This window comes from Nerophis ophidion, linkage group LG07 (genome assembly GCF_033978795.1).
Source record: "Nerophis ophidion isolate RoL-2023_Sa linkage group LG07, RoL_Noph_v1.0, whole genome shotgun sequence".
NCBI classification, from domain to species: domain Eukaryota; kingdom Metazoa; phylum Chordata; class Actinopteri; order Syngnathiformes; family Syngnathidae; genus Nerophis; species Nerophis ophidion.
Window position 1 is genome coordinate 65,795,840 of NC_084617.1, and position 14,605 is coordinate 65,810,444.

At 37.3% G+C, this 14,605-nt stretch overlaps 1 protein-coding gene across 3 annotated transcripts in view; it reads left to right on the forward strand.

The window, feature by feature from the left end:
- The window catches only part of si:dkeyp-14d3.1 (transmembrane protein 132C), a 414,649-nt gene extending 400,311 nt beyond the window's left edge, over nucleotides 1-14,338 (forward strand). For all 3 annotated transcript variants that reach the window (XM_061906884.1, XM_061906885.1, XM_061906886.1), the window contains one exon: nucleotides 4,906-14,338. In XM_061906884.1, the coding sequence (XP_061762868.1) occupies nucleotides 4,906-6,072 (1,167 nt within the window). In that variant the 3' untranslated portion in view covers nucleotides 6,073-14,338. The remainder of the gene's footprint in view (nucleotides 1-4,905) is intronic.
- Nucleotides 14,339-14,605: the final 267 nt, after the last annotated feature.

The window sequence follows — 14,605 nt, forward strand, 5'->3', positions numbered from 1 at the left end:
CGCACCGTAACACAACATAAACAAAACAGAACAAATACCCAGAACCTCTTGCAGGACTATCTCTTCTGAGACGCTACAAAATACATCCCCTGCGCCCCCTTAACATCGCCCACTTCAACCTCCTCATGCTCTCTCGGGGAGAGCATGTCCCAAATTCCAAGCTGCTGTTTTTGAGGCATGTTAAAAAAAATAATGCACTTTGTGACTTCAATAATAAATATGGCAGTTCCATGTTGGCATTTTTTCCCCCATAACTTAAGTTGATTTATTTTGGGAAACCTTTTTACATCGTTTAATGCAGGGGTGTCCAAAGTGCGGCCTGCAGGTCATTTTTTAACGGCCCCACGGCACATTTTAAAAATACTATGGAAAAAGATTAAAAAATTAAAAGTGGTATAAAAGAGCAAATGTAAAATGTAACAGGAACATTTTGCAATGTTTACTCTAATAACAAACAGCTGCCATGCAGGCTGTTTCTTTCTTTAAAAGATAATAAGTGAATCAAAATCAATGTCATTATGAATTATTGACCTATTCAAGGCTCCAATTACGTCACATTAAATATTCCACTTCGAGATATTTTTGTGGGCAAATGTGGGATATTTTGTAATTGTCTTTTAAAAAACTGAGCTGTTTTTGTTTTTGTTTTTTTCAAAGAAGGGCCTAAATCAAACAAACAAAAAACTACAAAAAAAACTTATAATTGACGAATACATCTGAAGTTGATCCCCGGACCTTTGCGGTTAAAAGTAAACAGTAAAAAAAAAAAAAAAGTATAATTTATTTTTTAACACTTTAATGAGTAGGACCCCTTTGGATCAGTGTGTTTTGTTTATAAGTGTCATTGCACAAAACAATAATAGTGAATTCAAATCAATAGTGTTATGAGTTGTGGACCTTTTTACGGCTCCAATTATTATATAATCTCAAATATTCTACTTAAAAATTTTATTGGGTGAGAATATTGCATATTTTGTGTTTTTTTTTCCATTAAAAAACATGGTTTTCTTTGACAAAAAGAGCATACAACTTAAATCTTTGAAAACGTCATATTGACAGATAGACCTAATGTTGATCTAAAGATTTAAAACTTGAATAATAATAAAAATAATAATACTGAATAATGACACATTTTTAACATTTTAAAGTGTGCGGTCCTCTCTGGAAAAAGTTTGGACACCCCTGGTTTAATGCATTCAGCCAGGCATCACAACAAAATTAGGCATGATAATTTGTTAATTCCACGACTGTATATATCGGTATCGGTTGATATCGGAATCGGTAATTAAAAGTAGGACAATATCGGAGTATCGTCAAAAAAAGCCATTATCGGACATCTCTAGTTCAAATGCAACAATACATATTATGTAATGATAACTTCAAATAAAAAAAAGAAAGCAGATAAATGGAAGGGAAGAAAGAGAAGCCAACTATATTAACCTTGTAGATTGTTATAGTAACAATAGGTTAAGCTTTGTCATTTTTAAGTTTTGACGGAGGCACAACTTTTATGGACCAATCGCATGCGAGTTAAACCAGCCCACATGATACCGCTCAGCCAATCAAATCTGCACAATCCAGGCGGCGAAACAGGCGAAATGAAGAAGAAGACGAAGAGAGTGCGCGTGTTGTCTAGTCTGCTGGACGAGTGAGAAGCGAAAGCCGGTGACTCGGAAGAAGCGGCGATATCCAAAGAAACAAAAAGTGACACAGAGGAAGGACCGAGACCGGTGAGCGTTTAGAGGAGGAAACAACAATACTACCGGCTGCAGTGGCCGGGTGGTGAGAGAGACCAGAATAATGCATCCAAATACAAAATAGTGCTTCCAAGGCAGAACACAGTGTTACTGTTCAAACAGCGTGTAATATAATAAGCAATATAAGTAAAATGATAAGCACCAAGGGTTGGAATTGGGGGTTAAATCACCGCTGCTGCTCACTGCTCCCCTCACCACCCAGTGGGTGGAACAAGGGGTTAATGCAGAAGGTAATTTCACCGCACCTGGTGTGTATGGGTGTGCGACTATCAGTGGTACTTTAGCTTTAACCTTGATATTACAGTATGGGGAACACATATTTACATTTAATTAGTTGCTTATTAACATGCAAATTAGTAAACTTTTGGCTTTTATTTAGTCAATATTAAGTACCTATTAATGCCTTATTCTGCATGGCCTTATTATACAACCAGTAAGACATTAACTAAGAGTATTCCTTCAATAACCAGAATTATTGCTTATTAGTGTCATGTCTGTGTGATCATGTTTTGTTTTTTGGACACTCAGTTCCTGTTTTTGCACTTCCTGGTTTGTTTTGTTATCATGACTACCCATTAGTTTTCACCTGTCTCACGTTTTGCACTCGCACACCTGTTTTCACTGATCATGTCACTGCTATTTAAGCCTGTCTGTTTCTGTTCTTTGTGCTGGCAACATTACCTTCTACCACCATCCATTACCTCTACTCACGTAATGCCATGTTACCTCCACTCTGCTTCATGTCATGTTTCTCAGTTCCATGCCAAGTAAGTACTTGTTTATGTTCATAGTTTTGCCTTAGTGCAAGTTTTGTTTCATTAGTCAAGTTTGTTCTCCGCCATTGTGTGCACCTTTTGTTTGCTTATTTTTAAAAAAAAAAAAGCTTGGTTGGTAGAGTGGCCGTGCCAGCAACTTGAGGGTTGCAGGTTCGATTCCCGCTTCCGCCATCCTAGTCACTGCCGTTGTGTCCTTGGGCAAGACACTTTACCCACCTGCTCCTAGTGCCACCCACACTGGTTTGAATGTAACTTAGATATTGGGTTTCACTATGTAAAGCGCTTTGAGTCACTAGAGAAGAAGCGCTATATAAATATAATTCACTTCACTTCACTTTTAAATAAAAAAATGTCTTTACTTTTACGCCGTTTCCACTCCATTCGCTTTACACCTCGGGAAAACAACCCTCACCCAAGTCCTAGTCCTGACAATTAGTAACCATAACCCTCATATGTTCCCCTTGTGTCCAAATAACTCTAAAATAAGTATTTGTTACTTTAATAAGCAACTAATTCATGGTGAAGTGAATTATATTCATATAGCGCGTTTCTCTAGTGACACTTTTACATAGTGAAACCCAATATCTAATGTACATTACTACCAGTGTGGGTGGCACTGGGAGCAGGTGGGTAAAGTGTCCTGCCCAAGGACACAACAGCAGTGACTTGGATGGCGGAAGCAGGGATCGAACCTGGAACCCTCAAGTTGCTGGCACGGCCACTCTACCAACCGAGCTATACCGCCCCAATGTTGTGTTAATAAGCAACTAATTAATGGTGAATATGTTCCCCATACTAAAGTGTCACCATACTTAGGTCTACTAGGTTACTGTATTCCATACTTGCCAACCTCGAGACCTCCGAATTCGGGAGATGGGGGGGTGGGGAGTTGTCGAGGTGGGGAGTAGCGGGGGGTGTATATATTTTCAAGTATATATCAGTCATGAATGAGTATATCCGTTCGGCCACCGTGTACAATGGAGAAGGGCGGTATAGCTCGGTTGGTAGAGTGGCCGTGCCAGCAACTTGGGGGTTGCAGGTTCGATACCCGCTTTCGCCATCCTAGTCACTGCCGTTGTGGCCTTGGGCAAGACACTTTACCCACCTGCTCCCAGTGCTATCCACACTTGTTTAAATGTAACTTAGATATTGGGTTTCACTATGTAAAGCGCTTTGAGTCACTAGAGAAAAGCGCTATATAAGTATAATTCACTTCACAATTCACAGAAGTCTGGTCTTCAAAATTTGCAGGCAGCATACCCCTTTCCCTTCGAGCTGTCCTGGATGAAATGAAATTAGTTTTTTCCAATCATTTTGGAACTTCCAAGCGTACTTCTTTTTCTTACTCGTCGTCACCATGTCTCTTTTTCGTTCTTCTGCTGTGTCTCTGTTATGTTTTTTGGACATTACTACTTGCCTTAGTTTTGGGGCAATGCATGGTGTGTCAGTGTATTAACGTGCCGGCTGGAATAAACACGCTGAGAAATAGCTCCGCGCCTGCCTACTTTTTGGGTTATAGATAAACCTATGGATAATGGAGACATATATAATAGTCTCCTTTTCAGGTGAGAGAGGACGCTGAAGGTAGTGCCTTTAAGGCACGCCCCAAATATTGTTGTCTGGGTGGAAATTGGGAGAATAGTTACCCCTGGGAGATTTTCAGGAGGGGCACTGAAATTCGGGAGTCTCCCGGTGTCACGTCTATGGGATCATGTTTTGTTTTGGTCATGTTCGGTTTTGTTTTTTGAACACTCAGTTCCTGTTCCTGCACTCATTAGTTTTCACCTTGTCCTCATGTCACGCCCCTGTCCTCATGTCTCACACCTGTTTGCAATTATCATGCCTATTATTTAAACCGGAAGTTGCCAGGAAGTCAGCCTGGCGACTTTACCTCAACTTCCCTCATGCCATGCCATGCCTGTTTTCTCATTCTGTCCATGCCACGTAAGTTTTTTTATGTCACAGTTATTGAGTTTTTTTTTATTTTCGTCCATAGTCATGACATATTGCTATTTTTTGTTTTATAGCCAAGTTTTGTACTTCGCACTGGTGCGCGCCTTTTGTTTGCTTCCTTTTTTTGTGATTTGTTAGTTAAAGAAATATATATGTACATTCATTCACGCCTTGCTCGTGCCAACTTTCCTTTGCATCGGAAAAACAAACCATCCCGTAGTCCAAGTCTTGACACCCGGTAAAATCGGGAGGGTTGGCAAGTATGCCGTATTGCAATCTTGGTCACTTTGAGCACTAACGTGGTACAGACAAGTTTTTTCTGAGGTGGGATTTGGTGGAAAAAGTTTGAGAAGTAATATTATAATACCTTGTATTATTGTGTTGCCACCTTTAACTCATGTATGGTGTTGTTTCCACAGGAGGCCTTGATCAGCGCCTGGTTGCAGTTCAGCGACGGCTCCGTGGCCCCTCTGGATCTGTACAACCCTGACTTTTTCATCCTCACCGCCACCTCCCTGGATGAGGAAGTGGTGACGGTACGGCAGGACCCCTCCTGGAAATGGCCCGTCATCGTGACCGAGGCGGAGGGCCAAGGGCTTCTGGTCCGGGTGGAAATGACGGTTTGTGAGATTTGCCAGAAATTCAAACGCCGTAGCATCCTGGCAGCGGGCAACTGTAACGTCAAGGTGCGGTTTGGATACAGCGACAGCTCCAGGGGAGGGACCAACGATTACGGCACCGACGGAGAGGATTTGGACACCAGAGGCAGGCAGCCCTCACCTGACAGGATTGGTCTTGACAGCCACTTTTACGGCAGCTCAGTCTCTGACATGGAGGAAGGGGCGCTGAATAGACCCACCACCACAAGAAGTGCAATCATGCGGGGTCCTAACGGGGATAAACCATCAGGTGATGGAAGCGAGAGGATGCCGATTGACTTCGCCGACTTTCCTGCTCAGGTGGACTTGCCCCGTGGGCGCAACATGGACGATGACCTCATGCAGACTGCTCGCGGTCTCACAGACCTGGAGATCGGTATGTACGCTCTACTGGGGGTCTTCTGCCTGGCTATCCTGGTATTTCTTATCAACTGCATCTCCTATACCCTCAAATACCGACACAAGGAGCTCTCCGTCGAAGGCCAAGAGAACATGAACCATGCCCATGACTGGGTGTGGCTGGGGAACGAGGCAGAGCTGCTGGAGAGCGAAATCAGCTTGTCCCCCCAGCAGGAGGAGCAGACCTCCATGATAGACTCCGGTAGCGGTCTGGAGGAGGGAAGCCACTTGCTGAACGGGGGCTCGGCCCAGAAGAACGTGCAGGGCCAAGTACACCGGGCGGCCGACTCCGGCTGCCCTACTAAAGAAAGCAAAGGGGAGTCGCCCACCACCAAGAGGAAGCGAGTGCAGTTCACCACCTTCACCACCATCCCCTCGGACAGCGGCTACCCGACTGTTAGCACTCTGACTCGATGCCACAAGCAGGACATCAAGTGGGTGTGCCAGGACGTGGCGTTGGAAGACGCTACGGAGTTACGTAACTACATGGAGAGGTTAAACGACAGTGCGCCGAAGGAAGCGTTCTAGCGGACTGATTTGTGACAGACTCACGCGTATGCCTTTCACGGGGAGGTAGGCTCGGATTCAAAAGCGAAACATTTGCCCGAGAATCAAATCCGACCTGCCAAAGGCTCAAAGATATCAAGGATTGTCAATTTGCCACTGATATCAAGAAATATGTCGAGGAATGAGGACTCCAGTCTAAGGTGGTTAACTTTGGTCTTTATTACCAATGCTTTTTATTTTACACTGAATATATGTACCATGTTTTTCAGACCACAAGGCGCACAGGGTTATTTTTTCATACAGCAGGCGCACCTGATTATAGGGCGCATTAAATGGGTCGTATTATGCTTTTGTCAACATTTTGCATGGATTATGTTTAACAGACCATTTAACTGACCATCTCTTCTTGGGTGGCCCTGCGATGAGGTGACGACTTGTCCAGGGTGTACCCAACCTTGCTACTGAATGCAGCAGAGATAGGCTCGAGCACCCCTCGCAACTCCAAAAGGGACAAGCGGTAGAAAAATGGATGGATGGATGGATGGTTATCTTCTTGGTTAACGGTCGGTCTCATTCACGTAGTTCCACTTCCAAAATTAACGCGATAAATAACGGCTTAACTATAAATTTGGATACGGCACTCAATTTTTTTAACGGGCCGATTAAAGCGAACACTTCCCTTTTTGACCCTCGGGCCGTGCCGGGGGCAACTTGGCTGCAGTTCACTTGCTACTGATGAGCCACAATTTCATTGAATAAAAATGTGTAGAAAATAAGTATTTTGTTCCACCTCGTCATCGTCCTACAGACCAAAGTGTACAACCTTCACGCAAAATGCATTGTATTGTTGCTCTGAGATTTGAAGTTAAAAAAAATATATTTAAGTATATTTTTTGCGTTTGATTCCCCGAAAGGGAATTAGCAGTAGAAAATGGATGGATGGATTTTGTGAACAGAATTTTCCCAGATCAATTGATGCTGACAAATTCATTGAATAAAAATGTGTAAGCCCGATTGCACTAAATTTAAATGCAACAAAATCCAGTTACATAAATCCAATGTAAAAAAAAAAAATTGGTAATGAAGACAAATAAATATCCACACCAGTCCCTACTTTCTTTCTTTTATTTAGTAGTTTTTGTTAGCAGCTGCTTACAGGTGATGATCTACAGTCAGAAATCCAGATGGCATGTAGATTTTTAAAAGAAACCATAGACGTTCACAATGTTTGTGCACATTAAATGACGTTTGAAGGTTTTGGTCCAAAATGTGTCCGTCCAGATTGTTATTGTTCAAAAGTTTTTGGTGAAAAAGAAAATAGATATTTTGTTCCACCTCGTCATCATCCTCCAGACCAAAGTGTACAACCTTCACGCAAAAGGCATTGTATTGTTGCTCTGAGATTTGGAGTTAAAAAAAAATATTTAAGTATATTTTTTGCGTTTGATTTTGTGAACAGAATTTTTCCCAGATCAAATGATGCTGACAATTTCATTGAATAAAAATGTGTAAGCCAAATTGCACTTAATTTAAATGCAACAAAATCCAGTTACATAAATCCAGTGTAAAAAAAATGGTAATGAAGACAAATAAATATCCACACCAGTCCCTACTTTCTTTCTTTTATTTAGTAGTTTTTAGTGATGATCTACGGTCAGAAATCCAGATGGCATGTAGATTTTTAAAAGAAACCATTAATGTTCACAATTTTTGTGCACTTTAAATGACGTTTGAAGGTTTTGGTCCAAAATGTGTCCGTCCAGATTGTTATTGTTCAAAAATTTTGGGGGAAAAAGAAAATATGTATTTTGTTCCACCTCGTCATCGTCCTCCCGACCAAAGTGTACAATCTCACGCAAAATGCAGTGTATTGTTCCTCTGAGATTTTAAGTTAAAAAAATATTTAAGTGAATTTTTTGCGTTTCATCTTTGTGAACAGAATTTTCCCAGATCAAATTATGCAAACAATTTCATTGAATAAAAATGTATAAGCCAAATTGCACTAAATTTAAATGCAACAAAATCCAGTTACATAAATCCAGTGCAAAAAAAATAAAATTGGTAATGAAGACAAATAAATATCCACACCAGTCCCTACTTTCTTTCTTTTATTTAGTAGGTTTTTTTTAGCAGTTGTTTATAGGTGATGATCTACGGTCAGAAATCCAGATGGCATGTAGATTTTTAAAAGAAACCATAAATGTTCACAATTTTTGTGCACTTTAAATGACGTTTGAAGGTTTTGGTCCAAAATGTGTCCGTCCAGATTGTTATTGTTCAAAAATTTTGGGGGAAAAAGAAAATATGTATTTTGTTCCACCTCGCCATCGTCCTCCAGACCAAAGTGTACAACCTTCACGCAAAATGCATTGTATTGTTGCTCTGAGATTTGGAGTTAAAAAAAAATATTTAAGTATATTTTTTGCGTTTGATTTTGTGAACAGAATTTTTCCCAGATCAAATGATGCTGACAATTTCATTGAATAAAAATGTGTAAGCCAAATTGCACTTAATTTAAATGCAACAAAATCCAGTTACATAAATCCAGTGTAAAAAAAATGGTAATGAAGACAAATAAATATCCACACCAGTCCCTACTTTCTTTCTTTTATTTAGTAGTTTTTTTTAGCAGTTGTTTATAGGTGATGATCTACAGTCAGAAATCCAGATGGCATGTAGATTTTTAAAAGAAACCATTAATGTTCACAATTTTTGTGCACTTTAAATGACGTTTGAAGGTTTTGGTCCAAAATGTGTCCGTCCAGATTGTTATTGTTCAAAAATTTTGGGGGAAAAAGAAAATATGTATTTTGTTCCACCTCGTCATCGTCCTCCCGACCAAAGTGTACAATCTCACGCAAAATGCAGTGTATTGTTCCTCTGAGATTTTAAGTTAAAAAAATATTTAAGTGAATTTTTTGCGTTTCATCTTTGTGAACAGAATTTTCCCAGATCAAATTATGCAGACAATTTCATTGAATAAAAATGTGTAAGCCAAATTGCACTAAATTTAAATGCAACAAAATCCAGTTACATAAATCCAGTGCAAAAAAAATAAAATTGGTAATGAAGACAAATAAATATCCACACCAGTCCCTACTTTCTTTCTTTTATTTAGTAGGTTTTTTTTAGCAGTTGTTTATAGGTGATGATCTACGGTCAGAAATCCAGATGGCATGTAGATTTTTAAAAGAAACCATAAATGTTCACAATTTTTGTGCACTTTAAATGACGTTTGAAGGTTTTGGTCCAAAATGTGTCCGTCCAGATTGTTATTGTTCAAAAATTTTGGGGGAAAAAGAAAATATGCATTTTGTTCCACCTCGCCATCGTCCTCCCGACCAAAGTGTACAATCTCACGCAAAATGCAGTGTATTGTTCCTCTGAAATTTTAAGTTAAAAAAAATATTTAAGTGAATTTTTTGCGTTTCATTTTTGTGAACAGAATTTTCCCAGATCAAATTATGCAGACAATTTCATTGAATAAAAATGTGTAAGCCAAATTGCACTAAATTTAAATGCAACAAAATCCAGTCACATAAATCCAGTGTAAAAACAAAAAAAATGGTAATGAAAACACAAATAAATATCAACACCATTCCCTACTTTCTTTCTTTTATTTAGCAGTTGTTGTTAGCAGCCGTTTACAGGTGATGACCTGCAGTCCGAAATCCAGATGACATGTAGGATTTTAAAAGTAACCATAAATATTCACAATGTTTGTGCACATTAAATGACATTTGAAGGTTTTGGTCCAAAATGTGTCTGTCCAGATTGTTATTTTCACAAGTATTTTGGGAAAAAGAAAATAGGTATTTTGTTCCACCTCGTCATCGCCCTCCTGACCAAAGTGTACAATCTCACGCAAAATGCATTGTATTGTTGCTCTAAGATTTTAAGTTAAAAAAATATATATTTAAGTACATTTTTTGCGTTTGATTTTTTGTGAACAGAATTTCCCCAGATCAAATTATGCTGACAATTTCATTGAATAAAAACGTGTTAGCCAAATTGCACTAAATTTAAATGCAAAAAAATCAATTTACATAAATCCAGTGTCGAAAAAAAAAAATGGTAATGAAGACACAAATAAATATCAACACCAGTCCCTACTTTCTTTCTTTTATTTAGCAGTTTTTGTTAGCAGCTGTTTAAAGGTGATGATCTGCAGTCCGAAATCCAGATGGCATGTAGATTTTTAAAAGAAACCGTAGATGTTCACAGTGTTCTTGCACATTAAATGACATTTGAAGGTTTTGGTCTAAAATGTGTCCGTCCAAATTGGTATTGTTCAAAGGTTTTTAGGGAAGTAAATGTTTTGCGTTTGATTTTTGTTAACAGAATTTTTCCCAGATCAAATTATGCCGACAATTTCATTGAATAAAACTGTGTAAGCCAAATTGCACTTAATTTAAATGCAACAAAATCCAGTTACATAAATCCAGTGTAAAAAAATGGTAATGAAGACACAAATAAATATCAACACCATTCCCTACTTTCTTTCTTTTATTTAGCAGTTGTTTTTAGCAGCTGTTTACAGGTGATGATCTACAGTCAGAAATCCAGATGGCATGTAGATTTTTAAAAGAAACCATAAATGTTCACAATTTTTGTGCACTTTAAATGACGTTTGAAGGTTTTGGTCCAAAATGTGTCCGTCCAGATTGTTATTGTTCAAAAATTTTGGGGGAAAAAGAAAATAGGTATTTTGTTCCACCCCGTCATCGTCCTCCCGACCAAAGTGTACAATCTCACGCAAAATGCATTTTATTGTTGTTCTGAGATTTTAAGTTAAAAAAATATTGAAGTACATGTTTTGCGTTAGATTTTTGTGAACAGAATTTTCTCAGATCAAATTATGCTGACAATTTCATTGAATACAAATGTGTAAGCAAAATTGCACTAAATTTAAATGCAACAAATTCCAGTTACATAAATCCAGTTTAAAAAAAAAATGGCAATGAAGACACAAATAAATATCAACACCAGTCTCTACTATCTTTCTTTCTTTTATTTAGCAGTTTTTGTTAGCAGTTGTTTACAGGTGATGATCTGCAGTCCGAAATCCAGATGGCATGTAGATTTCTAAAAGAAACCATAGATGTTCACAATGTTTGTGCACATTAAATGACGTTTGAAGGTTTTGGTCCAAAATGTGTCTGTCCAGATTGTTATGCTTCAAAAGTTTTTGGGGAAAAAGAAAATATGTATTTTGTTCCACCACGTCATCGTCCTCCCGACCATAGTGTAAAATCTCCCGCAAAATGTATTGTATTGTTGCTCTGAGATTTTAAGTTAAAAAAAATAATATTAAAGTACATTTTTTGCGTTACATTTTTGTGAACATAATTTTCCCAGATCAAATTATGCTGACAATTTCATTGAATAAAAATGTGTAAGCCAAATTGCACTAAATTTAAATGCAACAAAATCCAGTTACATAAATCCAGTGTAAAAACAAAAAAATGGTAATGAAGACACAAATAAATATCAACACCAGTCCCTACTTTCTTTCTTTTATTTAGTAGTTTTTGTTAGCAGCTGTTTACAGATGATGATCTGCAGTCCAAAATCCAGATGGCATGTAGATTTTTATAAAAAACCTTGGATGTTGACAATGTTTGTGTACTTTAAATGACGTTTGAAGGTTTTGGTCCAAAATGTGTCCGTCCAGATTGTTATCGTTCAAAAGTTTTTGGGGAAAAAGAAAATATGTATTTTGTTCCACCTTGTCATCGTCCTCCCGACCAAAGTGTACAATCTCACGCAAAATGCATTGTATTGTTGCTCTGAGATGTGAAGTTAAAAAAAAATATTTAAGTATATTTTTTACGTTTGATTTTGTGAACACAATTTTCCCAGATCAAATTATGCTGACAATTTCATTGAAGAAAAATGTGTAAGCCAAATTGCACTAAATTTAAATGCAACAAAATCCAGTTACATAAATCCAGTGTAAAAAAAAAAAAAGAAATGGTAATGAAGACACAAATAGATATCAACACCAGTCCCTACTTTCTTTCTTTTATTTAGCAGTTTTTGTTAGCAGCTGTTTACAGGTGATGATCTCCAGTCTGAAATCCAGATGGCATGTAGATTTTTAAAAGAAACCGTAGATGTTCACAATGTTTGTAAACATTAAATGACATTTGAAGGATTTGGTCTAAAATGTGTCTGTCCAAATTGTTATTCTTCAAAGGTTTTTAGGAGAGTAAATGTTTTGCGTTTGATTTTTGTGAACACAATTTTCCCAGATCAAATTATGCTGACAATTTCATTGAATAAAAATGTGTAAGCCAAATTGCACTAAATTTAAAAGCAACAAAATCCAGTTACATAAATCCAGTGTAAAAAAAAAAAATGGTAATGAAGACACAGATAAATATCAACACCAGTCCCTACTTTCTTTCTTTTATTTAGCAGTTTTTGTTAGCAGCTGTTTACAGATGATGATCTGCAGTCCAAAATCCAGATGGTATGTAGATTTTTAAAAGAAACCTTGGATGTTCACAATGTTTGTGCACATTAAATGACGTTTGAAGGTTTTGGTCCAAAATGTGTCCGTCCAGATTGTTATCGTTCAAAAGTTTTTGGGGAAAAAGAAAATAGGTATTATGTTCCACCTTGTCATCGTCCTCCCGACCAAAGTGTACAATCTCACGCAAAATGCATTGTATTGTTGCTCTGAGATTTTAAGTTAAAAAAAATAATATTTAAGTAAATTTTTTGCGTTTCATTTTTCTGAACAAAATTTTCCCGGATCAAATTATGCTGACAATTTCATTGAATAAAAATGTGTAAGCCAAATTGCACTAAATTTAAATGCAACAAAATCCAGTTACATAAATCCAGTGTAAAAAAAAATGGTAATGAAGACACAAATAAATATCAACACCAATCCCTACTTTCTTTCTTTTATTTGGCAGTTTTTGTTAGCAGCTGTTTACAGATGATGATCTGCAGTCCGAAATCCAGATGGCATGTAGATTTTTAAAAGAAACCTCGGATGTTCACAATGTTTGTGCACATTAAATGACATTTGAAGGTTTTAATTTAAAATGTGTCCGTCCAAATTGTTATTTTTCAAAGGTTTTTAGGGGAGTAAATGTTTTGCGTTTGATTTTTGTGAACACAATTTTCCCAGATCAAATTATGCTGACAATTTCATTGAATAAAACTGTGTGAGCCAAATTGCACTAAATTTAAATGCAACAAAATCCAGTTACATAAATCCAGTGTAAAAACAAAAAAATGGTAATGAAGACACAAATAAATATCAACACCAGTCCCTACTTTCTTTCTTTTATTTAGCAGTTTTTGTTAGCAGCTGTTTACAGGTGATGATCTCTAGTCTGAAATCCAGATGGCATGTACATTTTTAAAAGAAACCGTAGATGTTCACAATGTTTGTGCACATTAAATGACATTTGAAGGTTTTGGTCCAAAATGTGTCCGTCCAGATTGTTATCGTTCAAAAGTTTTTGGGGAAAAAGAAAATAGGTATTATGTTCCACCTCGTCATCGTCCTCCCGACCAAAGTGTACAATCTCACGCAAAATGCATTGTATTGTTGCTCTGAGATTTTAAGTTAAAAAAAATAATATTTAAGTACATTTTTTGCGTTTCATTTTTGTGAACAACATTTTCCCAGATCAAATTATGCTGACAATTTCATTGAATGAAAATGTGTAAGCCAAATTGCACTAAATTTAAATGCAACAAAATCCAGTTACATAAATCCAGTGTAAAAAAAAATGGTAATGAAGACACAAATAAATATCAACACCAATCCCTACTTTCTTTCTTTTATTTGGCAGTTTTTGTTAGCAGCTGTTTACAGATGATGATCTGCAGTCCGAAATCCAGATGGCATGTAGATTTTTAAAAGAAACCTCGGATGTTCACAATGTTTGTGCACATTAAATGACGTTTGAAGGTTTTGGTCCAAAATGTGTCCATCCAGATTGTTATTTTCACAAGTATTTTGGGAAAAAGAAAATAGGTATTTTGTTCCACCTCGCATCGTCCTCCCGACCAAAGTGTACAGTCTCACGCAAAATGCATTTTATTGTTGTTCTGAGATTTTAAGTTAAAAAAATATTGAAGTACATTTTTTGGGTTAGATTTTTGTGAACAGAATTTTCACAGATCAAATTATGCTGACAATTTCATTGAATAAAAATGTGTAAGCAAAATTGTACTAAATTCAAATGCAACAAATTCCAGTTACATAAATCCAGTGTAAAAAAAATGGTAATGAAGACACAAATAAATATTAACACCAATCCCTACTTTCTTTCTTTTATTTGGCAGTTTTTGTTAGCAGCTGTTTACAGATGATGATCTGCAGTCCGAAATCCAGATGGCATGTAGATTTTGAAAAGAAACCTTGGATGTTCACAATGTTTGTGCACATTAAATGACGTTTGAAGGTTTTGGTCCAAAATGTGTCCGTCCAGACTGTTATCGTTCAAAAGTTTTTGGGGAAAAAGAAAATAGGTATTTTGTTCCACCTCGTCATCGTCCTCCCGACCAAAGTGTACAACCCTCACGC